The following is a 13902-nucleotide window of genomic DNA, read 5'->3' on the forward strand; positions in this document are numbered from 1 at the left end:
TGACCTCGTGATCCGCCCGTCTCGGCCTCCCAAAGTGCTGGGATTACAGGCTTGAGCCACCGCGCCCGGCCCGAGCCCTATTATTTCTTAAAATTGATTTTCTGCTCTACATGTTTCTCCTTTCCTTATATGACTTCAGTGACACCATTGTTAGGCCTTTTGGTATTATCCCATGTATCCCTGAGACTGTTCTTTTTTGTGTTAATTATCTTTCTCCCTGGATAATTTCTATTAATCAGTCATCAGCTTTGCTGTGTTATTCCTCTGTCATCTCCATTCGCCGAAGAGTTGATCCACAGATTTTTTTTTTCAGTTTGGTTATTTTTATTTATTTATTTATTTTTTGAGACCGAGTTTTTCTCTTGTTGCCCAGGCTGGAGTGCAGTGGTGCAATCTCGACTCACCGCAACCCCGGCCTTTCAGGTTCAAGCAGTTCTCATGCTTCAGCCTTCCTGAGTAGCTGAGATTACAGGCATGTGCCACCACACCCAGCTAATTTTGTATTTTTAGTAGAGACAGGGTTTCTCCATGTTGGTCAGGCTGGTTTCGAACTCAACCTCAGATGATCTGCCCGCCTTGGCCTCCTAAAGTGCTGGGATTACAGGCGTGAGCCACCGCGCCCTGCTGGTTATTGTATTTTTAAGCTCTATTAAAAAAAATTTTTTTGTAGTTACTGAGTCTCACTATGTTGCCCAGGCTAGTCTCAAACTCCTGGCTTCAAGCACTCCTCCTGCCATGGCCTCCCAAACTGCTGAGATTATAGGTGTGAGCCATTTCCAATGGAAATTCTAAAATTTCCATTTCCTGTCTTGCCATGTTGCCCAGGCTGGAGTGCAGTGGCGTGAGTCACTTCAACCTCTGCCTCCTGGGTTCAAGCGATTCTTATGCCTCAGCCTGCCAAGTAGCTGGGACTACACGTTTGTGCCATTATGCTCGCCTTATTTATTTATTTATTTTGTATTTTTAGTAGAGACGGGGTTGTGTTATGTTGACCAGGCTGGTCTCAAACTCCTGACCTCAAGTGATCCACCTAACTCAGCCTCCCAAAGGCATGAGCCACCGGTGGCCTGCTAAGACTTTGTACCTCATTGTTTCAAAAGTATTATGATTACTTTCAATCTTTTTTTTTTTTTTTTTTTTTGAGACAGTCTTGCTCTGTCACCCAGGATGGAGTGCAGTAGTGTGATCTCGGCTCACTGCAAGCTCTGCCTCCTGGGGTTCACGCCATTCTCCTGCCTCAGCCTCCTGAGTAACTGGAACTACAGGCGCCCGCCACCATGCCCAGCTAATTTTTTGTATTTTTAGTAGAGACGGGGTTTCACCATGTTAGCCAGGATGGTCTCGATCTCCTGACCTCATGATCCGCCTGCCTTGGCCTCCCAAGGTGCTGGGATTACAGGCGTGAGCCACCGCGCCCGGCCACTTTCAACCATTTTTATAATAGCTTCTTTAAAGTCTTCGTCAGATAATTTCAACATAAATGTCATCTAGGCACTGGCATCTGTGGATTGTTTTTTTCATAAAACATTAAATTTTTGCTGGTTCTGCCCATATCAAGTATTTTTGGATCATATCTTGGACATTTTGATTATTTTCTGAGGCTCTTGCTCTTGTTTCAGTATTATGGGGAGTATTGATACACGTTCAGTATCCCTTATCCAAAATGCTTGGGACCAAAGGTGTTTTGAATTTTGGATTTTTGAAATTTTGGAATATTTGCCTTGTCCTTAGTGGTTGAACATTTCTAATCCTCAAATCTGAAGTCCAAAATACTCCACTGGGCATTTCTTTTGAGCATCATGTTGGTGTTTGGAAAGTTTTGGATTTTGGAGCACTTCTAATTTCAGGTTTTCAGATCAGGAATATTCAACCTGTAGTTTAGTTTTTAGGAGACATTTAGATGTAGGCCACCAGTTTTCACCGTTTTTCTGTGACCTGTAGTTTCAATGTCAGGACTTATTTGGATCCATCTTGTGTGTATACCACCTAGTGGCCAGTCTGAGACTTGGGCCATGGTCTATCTCTTAATTCAGATCTCAGAGTCTGTGGGCTGCTGTTTAGTATCATCAGATCTATGCATGTGCAGATCATGAGTGAGCACAAGTGTTCATAAACACCTTTTTTTAGGGTCACTTCTGAGCTGCTCCCTCTCTGTGATCTCTTCAGTACTTCTGGTTTATTGGACCACCCCCTTTTCAGTTCTTCTGCCCTAAAGTCAGGGTTTTCTTTGTTTCTTTTTATTTTTAAGAGATGGGGTCTCGCTGTGTTGCTCAGGCGGAGTACAGTGTCTTTTCACAGACGCAATCCCACTACTGATCAGCACGGGAGTTTTGACCTGCTCTGTTTCCGACCTGGTCTGGTTCATCCCTCCTTAGGCAACCTGGTGGTCCCTCGCTTCCAGGAGGTCACCATATTGATGCCGAGCTTAGTGTGGACATCCTATAGTCATAGCACACTACAGGCCAAAACTCCTGGTGGCAAGCAGTTCTCCCGCCTCAGCCTCCAGAGTCGCTGGGACTACAGGCACACACCACCAAGCCTAGCTAATTTTTGTATTTTTAGTAGAGATGGAGTTGCCATGTTGGCCAAGCTGGTCTCGAAGTCCTGGGCCAAGCGATCTGCCGGCCTTGGCCTTGGCCTCCCAAAGTGCTGGGATTACAGTCGTGAGCTAGAGCCAGGACTTTAATTGCCCAACTCCGCTATGCACTTTTTGTGACTGTGCCCAAGGCTAGAGCCAAGCAGTAGGAGGACAGAGAGAGAAAAAAAAGCATTGGGGACTCACCCTACCCTCTTGAGACCACTGCTCCTCTGATTGGAGAGGAAGGTTCCCCATCATTCACAGTTTCAGTTTCCTGCTATTTTCCTATTGCCACTGCTGCCACTAAAAGTTTGCTTTTGGCTGGCATATAAGAGAACAGAAAAAAGGAAAAGGAAGAAAAGTGGGGAATTTCTATACACTATCTGAGTTTTTGGAGACACCTCTCTTACTCCTCAGGCCAGAACAAAACTGGTTTCTCCTGGAGCTCTCCCTGTCCACATCTATGGACACTTGTGGATTTTAAGCTACATTGTGACCACTCTAGGGAATACTAGAAGAAAAATAAATGCTAAACTCATTATTAGTTCAGTGGTACTTTGAATCCTGGTCTTCTTCCCTAATCTGCCTGATACTGGTTATTTTTTAGAGTCCTCAAATAGCTATCCCTGGGTTTTAGAATTACCTTTAGTGGTAACAGGTGAAGTGTGCTTATTTCATTTTATTCAGCACTGAAACCTCTGTGAATTTTTTTAAATGAATAAAGAGTAAAATCAAGTATTTGATTTGGGGGCATAATTTTTCCAACAAAATTTTGTGATAGGGCAGGGCGCAGTGGTTCATGCCTGTAATCCCAGCACTTTGGGAGGCTGAGGTGGGCGGATCACTTGAGGTCAGGAGTTCGACACTAGCCTGGCCAACATGGTGAAACCCCATCTCTACCAAAAATACAAAAATTAGCCAGGTGCCTGTAGTCCCAGCTACCCAGGAGGCTGAGTCAGGAGAATCCCTTGAACCCGAGAGGCAGAGGTTGCAGCGAGCTGAGGTCGCACCATTGCACTCCAGCCTGGGTGACAGAGTGAGATTCCATCTCCAAAAAAAAGAAAAATTGTGATAGTACAATCTAACATCTGTTACTTCACATATAACCTGCTACCACAATCATAAAGAGGGCTTTTTTTTTTTTTTTAAGTATACTCAGGCTTTATTTTTCCCAAGGGATTACATTCTTTTGATATTCAAATCATTCTCTTTTCAAATGCCTTTCTTGCCATTATCTTTTGTAATTCTCTCTTGCCCTGTTGTAACTGTACCAGATCCTCATTTGTCTGTGGCTTCTAGCATGAAGTAAGCAGTCCTCCATCATTTTCTTTGATGTTAGAGAATCCTGACCCTTACGACAGATTTCCTCATTTACTTTGATTTGCATTATCCTTTCAACTGTTTGCATCAGACGGTTAGGAGGGGACTGACCCACAAAGAACTTGATCGATTTGGTAGGGAGAGATGTTAGTAGGGATGCTGTGTAAGTGGTGACTATTTTTAGCTTACAGCCTCATAAATTTTAGAATTTGGATAATGATTATTCTTAATTATAAGGATCCCCCTTTTAACTAAAAAGACCCCAAAAATTGGAAAATAGAGATGTCATTCCTAATTCCACTCTAGTCTTCTTTATATGTATGTTTTGATAAGGTTGCAGTGAGCCGAGATCATGCCACTGCACTCTAACCTGGGTGACAAGAGTGAAACTCTGTCTCAAAAAAAAAAAAAAATTGGGTAGGACTTGATTACATATCATCATAGAGCAAATACTGAAAAAGTTCTTTTATGTGCAAGGCCCTGTGGTAGGCACTAGGATATAAATGTGAGGAAACTATTCTATGTCCTCACAGAACTTGAAGTTAAATGGGGAGTCAGAAGCAAATAAATAAGTACAGTAAGGAGAAAACACAGAGGAGGAGAGGGTAGTCTGGAAAGGTTTCATGGCAGTGATACCCCTTGAAGGAAGAGTAAGTGTTTGCCTGTCAGGGCACAGGGCATAGTGGTACATTAAGGGAAGTACATGTAATTCAGTATTTCAGGGGATAAGGTTACAGATCTCTATGTATTGACATTGAGTAGTGTATAAGACGTTATTAAGTGCAAAAAGCAAGATGAAAAACATGATGATACAGTTTCACTTATGGAAAAAGCAAAGCCATATTGGTGTCCATATATATGTGTATATAAACACATAACATTTATGAAAGAACATCTACCAAACTGGTAACATTATTCACCTCTGGAGAGGGGAGTGGATGCAGAGGTAGAGATATTGAGGGGGACTCTAAGTATGGTTTGTGTTTTTTAGAAGATTGTTTTCAATTATGTGTTATTAAGCATAATAGGGGATAATAATAAATAAATAATAGAATATTAATAATAAATAAATAATGGAACATTCATACAATGGAATGTTATTCAACCACATAGATATCATCCTCCGAGTCAGTGATTTGCAAACATTCTTTAGACTTGGCATCTCTCACTCCCGCCCCCAGAACCCTTTCTTTTCTTTTTTTTATTTTGTTGAGACCGAATCTCATTCTGTCGCCCAGGCTGGAGTGCAGTGGTGTGATCTCAGCTCACTGCAACCTCCGCTATCTGGGTTCAAGCAGTTTTCATGCCTCAGTCTCCTAAGTAGCTGGGACTACAGGTGCATGCCACCATACTCAGCTAATTTTTTTGTATTTTTAGTAGAGACGGGATTTCACCATGTTGGCCAGCGCTTGTCTCGAATTCCTTATCTCGAGTGATCTGCCTGCCTCGGCCTCCCAAAGTGCTGGGAATATGGGTATGAGCCACCGTGCCCGGCCGGGAACCCTTCTTTCAAATAGTTATATAAAATTCAGCTTTTTGGAAAAAGGAGAGCCATTTTGTTTTTGAGTTAGGCTGGAGGACCCGAAGACCTCAACTCTTGTGTTTATGTACATGCATACTGCAAATAAAGAGGCCTGGAATGCTGTATAGATCCTGGAGTGTTAACAGTCACAATCTAGCCAGGTGTGGTGGCACACACCTGTAGTCCAGCTACTCAGGAGGCTGAGGTGAGAAGATCACTTGAGCCCAGGAGTTCAAGGCTGCAGTGAGCTATGATCACACCACTGTACTCCAGCCTGGGCAACAGAGGATACCCTGTCTCAAAATATAAATAAATAAATAAATAATTTTAAAAATAAAAGCAAGGGCTGGGCGAGGTGGCTCATGCGTGTAATCCTAGCACTTTGGGAGACCGAGATGGGAGGATCACGAGGTCAGGAGATCGAGACCATCCTGGCTAACACAGTGAGACCCCGTCTCTACTAAAAATACAAAAAAATTAGCCAGGCATGGTGGCGGGCGCATAGTCCCAGCTACTCGGGAGGCTGAGGCAGGAGAATGGCGTGTGAACCCGGGAGGCGGAGCTTGCAGTGAGCCGAGATTGCGCCACTGCACTCCAGCCTGGGCACAGAGCGAGACTCTGTCTCAAATAAATAAATAAATAAATAAATAAAAGCAAAAAAAATCACAATCTATGAGAGATAACATTATACATGTTTTACAGTTTTTTACTTGTAGAGAATACTCAACACTAGGGCTGTATGGTGGGACACTCTCATACGTTGACGATGATGGGAAAGAGATTTAGTATCATGTGTCAAGAGTTGGTGAAAATGATCACACCCTTTGACCTAGTAACTATTTGCCCTATGAAATAACCCAGAAGATCTACATAAAAATATGCCTATGTGAGAGTGTTATGTATAATTAGAAACTGAAAATGACTTTAATATCTTCCATTCCGAAATTTGTTGAAATATTATGATGGTCTTAAAATTATATTCAAGGAGACTTTTAAATAACTTTGGAAAAGGCTTGATAAATGAAAAAGCCCCTTCTTAGCCCTTTCCCTCCAGAGATAAACATTGATTTTTACTTCTGTTGCCATAGATTAGTTTTGCCTTTACCTGAACTTTTTGTTTGTTGAGACAGTCTCGCTCTGTTGCCTAGGCTGGAGTGCAGTGGCATGATCTCAGCTGACTGCAACCTCCTGGGTTCAAGTGATTCTTTTGCCTTAGCCTCCCGAGTAGCGGGACTATAGGCCTGCACCACCACGCCCAGCTAATTTTTGTGTTTTTAGTAGAGACAGGGTTTCACCATGTTGGCCGGGCTGGTCTCGAACTCCTGGCCTCAGGTGAGCCCCACTTTGGCCTCCCAAAGTGCCAAGATTACAGGTGTGAGCCACTGCGCACGGCCCTCCTTTACCTGAACTTCATATGTACTCTTTTTTTTTTTTTTTTTTTTGAGGCAGGGTCTCACTCTGTTGCCCAGGCTGAAGTGCAGTGGCACAATTTCGGCTCACTGCAGCCTTGACCTCCCAGACTCAAGCGATCCTCCCATTTCAGCCTCCTGAGTGCCTGGGACTACAGGCACACGCCACCACACCCAGCTAATTTTTGTATTTTTTGCAGAGATGGGATTTTACCATGTTACTCAGGCTGGTCTGAATTGCTGAGCAGAAGTGATCTGCCTGCCTCAGTCTCCCAAAGTGCTGGGATTACAGGTGTGAGCCACCAGGCCCAGTTTATGTGTACTCTTTTATGTCTCCCTTCTTCACTCAGTATAATATCTTTGAGACTTACACATATTATCGTGTATATCAATACTTTGTTCTTTTTTATTACTGGATAGTAATCCATTGTATGAATATACCACAATTTGTTTATTCTTCCATTGATATATATTTGAGTTGTTTCCAGTTTGGGGCCATTATGAATAAAGTAGTTGTTAACATTCTTGTTCATGTCTTTCGGTGGATATATGTACTCATTTCTCTTGGGTAAATACTTAGAAGAAGTGGGATTGCTGTATCATATGGAAATTGTATTTTAATTTTATAAGAAACTGCCAAATGGTTTTCCAAACTGTACCAATGTACACTCCCACCATCAATGTACTGGAGTTCAGTTACTTCATATCCTTGCCAGTGCTTGATATTGATAGTCTTTTATTTTAGCCATTTTGGTGGATATGTAGTGGTGTCACATTGTGGTTTTATATATGTTTAAGTGCCTTTGGTTTTAATGTTCATACCTTTTGAACTAATAATTTCATTTTTAGGATATTTTCTTAAGAGCATAATCTGAAATCCAGAAAAAAATTTATATAGACAATATATACTCTTTGCTGTATAACTTATAAAAGCCAAATATGAAAAATTACCTAAGTGTTGTTTATTAGGGAAGAGGTTACATAATTTATGACACATTCATAATGACAAAATATGCAGCCATTCAAAATTACTTAGATTAGATTATTATAATAAAAGCAAGATACAAAATTGTACATAAAGCATACTGTCAACTATAGAAAACTATGTATATTAAAATAGACCAGCTATACATCAACAAAAAAAAAGTATATAAAATAATACTGTAAGCCAGGCACAGTGGTTCATGCCTACTATCCCAGCACTTTGGGAAGCTGAGGCGGGAGGATTGTTTGAGGCTAGGAGTTTGAAACCAGCCTGAGCAAAAATAAAAAAATTGGCTGGGCACGGTGGCATACGCCTGGAATCCCAGAACTTTGGGAGGCCGAGGCGGGTGGATCACCTGAGGTCAGGAGTTTGAGACCAGCCTGGCCATCATGGTGAAACCTTGTCTCTACTAAAAATACAAAAGTTAGCTGGGCGTGGTGGCACACACTGTAATCGCAGCTACATGGGAGGGTGAGGCAGGAGAATCGCTCGAACCCGGGAGGTGGAGGTTGTAGTGAGCCAAGATCGCACCACTGAACTGGGTGACAGACTCAGTCTCAAATAATAATAATAATAATAGTAGTAAAATAATAAAATTAAAACATACTGTAAGGAAAGACACCAAAATATATTTGGATGGTGGTACTATGTGATTTTTTCCCCCTTATCCCATTGTATTTTTTTGTAATGATCATGTAATCATTTTAGAATAGCATAAAATATAAGTAAGCTTTAAGTATTCCATATTTTATGTTTCATAATGCTTTCTCCCTGCCTAATCTTTCTGCAAAGCGAAATTTGCTGTTTTAGGTTTCTTTAAATATTTGATTTCTGATAATTATTTTGATTCCCAAATTATAAATTGTATTTAAAAAATGCTCTTATGTTGTTTTTTCTTCTGAAAATCTGATGTTCCAACATCCAGTCCAGGACAGAAGATAAAATAGAGCGATTCAAGAAAGCAGTTGAGTACTATTCCGTCACAACCAAACTCTCTTCACTGCCAGTGGGTCCCTCCTTTCTAGGTAAGGCTTCCATCTGACCCAAAGCTGCTCTGTTCATAGGGGAAACTGAATTGGTCCCTCACGAACTCCAGGACCAGAGTTGAATCACTCGTTCGTGTTGTATTCTCCTACAAGTCATTCATCATCCCTTTTTGGTAGGCTTTCTCCTTTTGATTTCTATGTCATAAGAGATGTAACATGAGAAGGGCCCTGGCCAGGTGCAGTGGCTCACGCCTGTAATCCCAGCATTTTGGGAAGCCGAGGCAGGCGGATCACCTGAGGTCAGGAGGTCACAACCAGCCTGGCCAACATGGTGAAACCCCATCTCTATGAAAAATACAAAAAATTAACTGGGCTTCGTGGCAGGTGCCTGTAATCCCACCTACTTGGGAGGCTGAGGCAGGAGAATTGCTTGAACCCAGGAGGCAGAGGTTGCAGTGAGCCGAGATCGTGCCATTGCACTCCAGCATGGACAACAAGAGTGAAATTCCACCTCAAAAAAAAAGGGCCCTGCTTTCTCAAATTTACAGATGGGGTGCAATGCCATTTCCTTAGCTTGGGCTTCTTCTGATACCAACCCCCATTCTGGCCTGGTACATGTAAAATAGCCCTGTCTTTGGGGTCTGGCCTGACTTGGAATTCTGCTTCTGCTAATTTCCAGCAAGTGAACCTGGACAAGTCACATTTGTATGAAATGTGGCTCATGATACCTACTTTATAAGATTCTTATCAGATGAAATAATTTATGTAAGGTTCCCAGCATGGCACATAGTAGCTGTTCAATAAATTGTAACTTATTTATTAATAACACTTTTTCAGGTGATATGGGGTGAGCAGAATATAACATGGTAAAATTATTAGGATTGACTGAAGTATAGCTCTTTCTCTTGGCTTCAGGTTTTCGGAATAATAGGCTTGGAAATCCTCCCCTTCCACGAAATCAAGTGGGCACCATTTCTCCTGGAAAGCCAATGGTAAGCATCCTTTGAGAAACCTGAGACCATTTGATAGCATTAGACTCAGGTTGCTTCTTGATTTTTATAATCTGAGGAGTTAGGGTGATTCAGTGTTATTACACTGTCAAGGCTATATATACTACATTACCTTCTCAACTTACGGCTGGAAGACTATGCAAAAAAAGCATCTAAATCAGTAACCACTAGTCATTGTAAAAATAGATTAGCTAATATCAGAGAACAGTTCTAGGAGACTTCAACTGTTCATTGTCCTGCCTGTGAAGGATTCTGTTCATACATCACTGTTAGAATCATTTCTCATTATTCTCAGTAGGTACTTTGTATCTCAACAGTCTCCACTACTGGCATCATCCACTGTGTCACAACTTCTGAGGGAGCCATCTTGGACCAGCCTTATAAAATGTTAAATAGCTCTTCTGTCTGTTTTATCGTTTAGTTTTCTCACCAAGTGCCCCAGAAAGTGAAATATCCACCACCATTCCCAGTGGGACCCAGCTCATCTCTTCTCTTCTCCTCCCATGCTTTGGGGGAATCCCATGCTTTTTCTGAGGATCCCATGCTGCAGACCAACCCCTTTGCCAATTGGGCTGTCTCCTATGACTCTTCTGCATCCCAGTTTCCCAATTACCTGCCTTCTAAAGCCTCACCTCCTTTGGTACCAGACTCTTCCCACTCCTCTTCCTCTGATGGTGATGAGCCAAATGGAGCTAGCTCTGAGTAAGTATCTCTGTAGACACCTAAGGAAATAGATTTCTGAGGCATCTGTGTTATTTTGCTTGTTAGATGGGTGGAGGGTGTGGGGAAGTGTAATTCCTGGCTTTCCTCTGTAGTGTTTTGCTCTTAGGAAAGCAAAGCAGGAAAACGTTTTCTGTGCTTGCCCACTTCATGCTTATTTGGCCCTGTGCAGATGGTAATTTTCAAACACCCAGGCAACTGAGGTAAAAGGCAGCATAGTAGCTAGTTAAGGAAGCCTTCGTATGGGTATTGTGGCTGTCATTTCTTAATTTGTGAGGAGGGTAGATTAAATGTCAAAAAAAGAAAAGCATTTATAGAGTGGAAATAGTGGAATCATTGAGTAAGCAATTACATTGCTTAGTAACTAAGACAGGGTTCTGAGGATTAAAACAGTGGGATTTGTGCTAGTCCATTTGTTGGAAGATTATTCCTCTAAGCAGATTATTCCTGGGAAACAGAGCTGCTTTGAGGTTGTAATTGTGATTATTTTCTTAAAACATAAGCAAACTCTAAACATGGCCTCTTACAAGGTATAAAGGGTCCAGAGTGATTCCCATGACTTTTGATCACTTTGGTTGGTGTCAGATGAAAGTAGCTAGGAAGTCAGTAATGGCAATTGAGAGGAAAGGTACCAGTCCAGTGCTAACCCAGTGTCCTGGCCTCCAAAGGGTTTGTGAGACCCCTTGGGTCCAGAACAGGCATCTTAAGTAGGAATATTTTTATCAATCTCCCTTTTTTGTTTGACACTGTCTTTCTAAATTTTTTAGTTATATCACAGAAGCATTTCAGCACCAGCCTGAGTGGGGAAATCTCAATCGTGACAGAGGGTCCTGGGCACAGCCTGTTGATACTGGAGTTTCAGAAGCAAGCCTAGGTGATGGTGAGCCCCACATCCCATCTCTGCTGTCTATGTCTACGAGGAACCACATGGATATCACCATTCCACCCTTACCTCCAGTAGCTCCAGAAGTCTTGCGAGTTGCTGAACACAGACACCGGAGGGGTCTTATGTACCCATATATCTACCATGTCCTCACTAAGGTGAGGCAGCACATCAGCACCTACCTCCCTGCTCTTAACAGTGTACTTTCTACTTCCTAGGACTGTAAGTTACCAGAGAACATTCTGATCATTGGTATATGAAGTTAGAAAAAGAAGGCCACATGCAGTGGGCCTCTCATCATACTAAGGCCTTAGGTGAGGCCAGACTAGCAGGAGTTGGAACTGTGTGGTAAATGAGGCCCCTAGAAGATAAGTGTAATTGTGAGATTTTGAAGTAGATAATGCACCAAGTTGGTGGAGTCTGGTTCTAGGGATGAACACAGTCCAAGAGGCTTTATGCCCTTTTCCTTATTTCTTTTTCTACTTCTGCAAAGCTGTTCCCTTCCTGCAGTCTTTTACATACCCATCCTCCAGCAAAATGCCTAACGTGGACTTTCCCCATTCGTTAGCTATAGTCATTGTTGAGTCTTATTTTATTTTATGTTAATTTTTTTTTTTTTTTTTTTTGAGACGGAGTCTCGCTCTGTTGCCCAAACTGGAGTGCAGTGGCCAGATCTCAGCTCACTGCAAGCTCCGCCTTTCGGGTTCACGCCATTCTCCTGCCTCAGCCTCCCGAGTAGCTGGGACTATAGGCGTCCGCCACCTCGCCTGGCTAGTTTTTTATATTTTTTAGTAGAGACGGGGTTTCACCGGGTTAGCCAGGATGGTCTCGATCTCCTAACCTTGTGATCCGCCCGTCTCGGCCTCCCAAAGTGCTGGGATTACAGGCTTGAGCCACCGCGCCTGGCCATTTTATTTTATTTTTTGAGACAGAGTCTCGCTCTGTTGCCCAAGCTGGAGTGCAGTGACGCGATATTGGCTCACTGCAACTGCCTCCCAGGTTCAAGTGATTCTCCTGCCTCAGCCTCCTGAGTAGCTGGCACTACAGGTGCCCGCCACCATGCCTGACTAACTTTTGTATTTTTAGTAGAAACGGGATTCACCTGGTCTTGAACTCCTGACCTCAGGTGATCTGCCCACCTCAGCCTCTCAAAGTGCTGGGATTACAGGCGTGAGCCACCGTGCCAGTCCGTTGAAACTTTAAAAATGAAATATAGCTTATAAGTTAGCTGCAATCAGCTAAGCTTGTTATAGCTTCTTTTTAGTATGAAACTCTGTCTAAATACAAATAAAAAATTTAGTGGATAGACCACAGAGGCTACAGTTTATTATTGGTTCTTCTCAGCTCAGTTCTAAACCTTGAGGTAACTCATTTTTTCCTTTTCCCTGGAACGTTCTCTTGTTAGGGTGAAATTAAGATTCCCGTATGTATTGAGGATGAGTGTAACATGGAGCTGCCTCCAGCTGCTCTCTTATTCCGGTCAGCTCGTCAATATGTATATGGAGTTCTTTTTAGTCTGGCAGAGACACAGAGGAAAATGGAACGCTTGGCCATGCGACGGCGGCTGCCTGTGGAAGGTAAGTGTAGTTCTAGCTATGACAATTCTCTCAGCACTTGACACAGAGCAGGTATGTCTGTTCAGGCACATTGGGTACCTTTGGCTATGCAGTAGTCTTTAAGAAAATGTAACATTCAACAAAATGCATAGTGATACTGGGAACACATTAACTTAAGCCCCAATTCTGCAATTATCAAGCATTTAGAGTGACTACTACTTATAAGAACCATGCTGGACCAGGCATGGCAGCTCATACCTATAATTCCAGCACTTTGGGAGGCCAAGTCAGGCAGATCACTTAAGCTCAGGAATTCAAGACCAGCCTGGGCAACATGGCAAGACTCCATCACTAGAAAAAATGCCGGGCACTGTGCCTCATGCCTGTAATCCCAGTACTTTGTGGGGCCGAGGCGTATGGATCACTTGAGTCTAGGAGTTCAAGACCAGCCTGGGCAACATGGAGAAACTCCGCCTCTACTGAAAATCTAAAAAATTAGTCAGGCGTGGTCATGTACACGTGTAGTCCCAGCTACTTGGGGGGCTGAGATGGGAGAATTGATTGAGTCTGGGAGGTCAAGGCTGCGGTGAGCCCTGATCATGTTACTGTACTCCAGCCTGGGTGACAGAGTGAGACCTTGTCTCAAAAAAAAAAAAAAGAAATAAAGAAATAAAAAACAGGCCAGGTGCAGTGGCTCATGCCTGTAATCCCAGCACTTTGGGAGGCCGAGGCGAGCAGATTTCCTGAGGTCGGGAGTTTGAGACCAGCCTGACCAACATGGAGAAACCCCCTTTCTACCAAAAATACAAAATTAGCCAGGCATGGTGGCGCATGCCTGTAATCCTAGCTACTCGGGAGGCTGAGGCAGGAGAATCGCTTGAACTCAGGAGGCGGAGATTATGGTGAGCTGAGATCGTGCCATTGCACTCCAGC

At 42.9% G+C, this 13902-nt stretch overlaps 1 protein-coding gene across 2 annotated transcripts in view; it reads left to right on the top strand.

Moving 5' to 3' along the window:
- The window catches only part of FAM120C (family with sequence similarity 120C), a 129656-nt gene that overhangs the window by 51002 nt on the left and 64752 nt on the right, over window positions 1–13902 (top strand). For both annotated transcript variants that reach the window (XM_023202478.2, XM_023202480.2), the window contains exons 5-9: window positions 8740–8839; window positions 9716–9792; window positions 10232–10512; window positions 11298–11571; window positions 12819–12990. In XM_023202478.2, coding sequence (XP_023058246.1) covers window positions 8740–8839; window positions 9716–9792; window positions 10232–10512; window positions 11298–11571; window positions 12819–12990 — 904 coding nt within the window. The remainder of the gene's footprint in view (window positions 1–8739; window positions 8840–9715; window positions 9793–10231; window positions 10513–11297; window positions 11572–12818; window positions 12991–13902) is intronic.

Source organism: Piliocolobus tephrosceles, chromosome 12 (assembly GCF_002776525.5).
Source record: "Piliocolobus tephrosceles isolate RC106 chromosome 12, ASM277652v3, whole genome shotgun sequence".
Lineage (NCBI taxonomy): Eukaryota > Metazoa > Chordata > Mammalia > Primates > Cercopithecidae > Piliocolobus > Piliocolobus tephrosceles.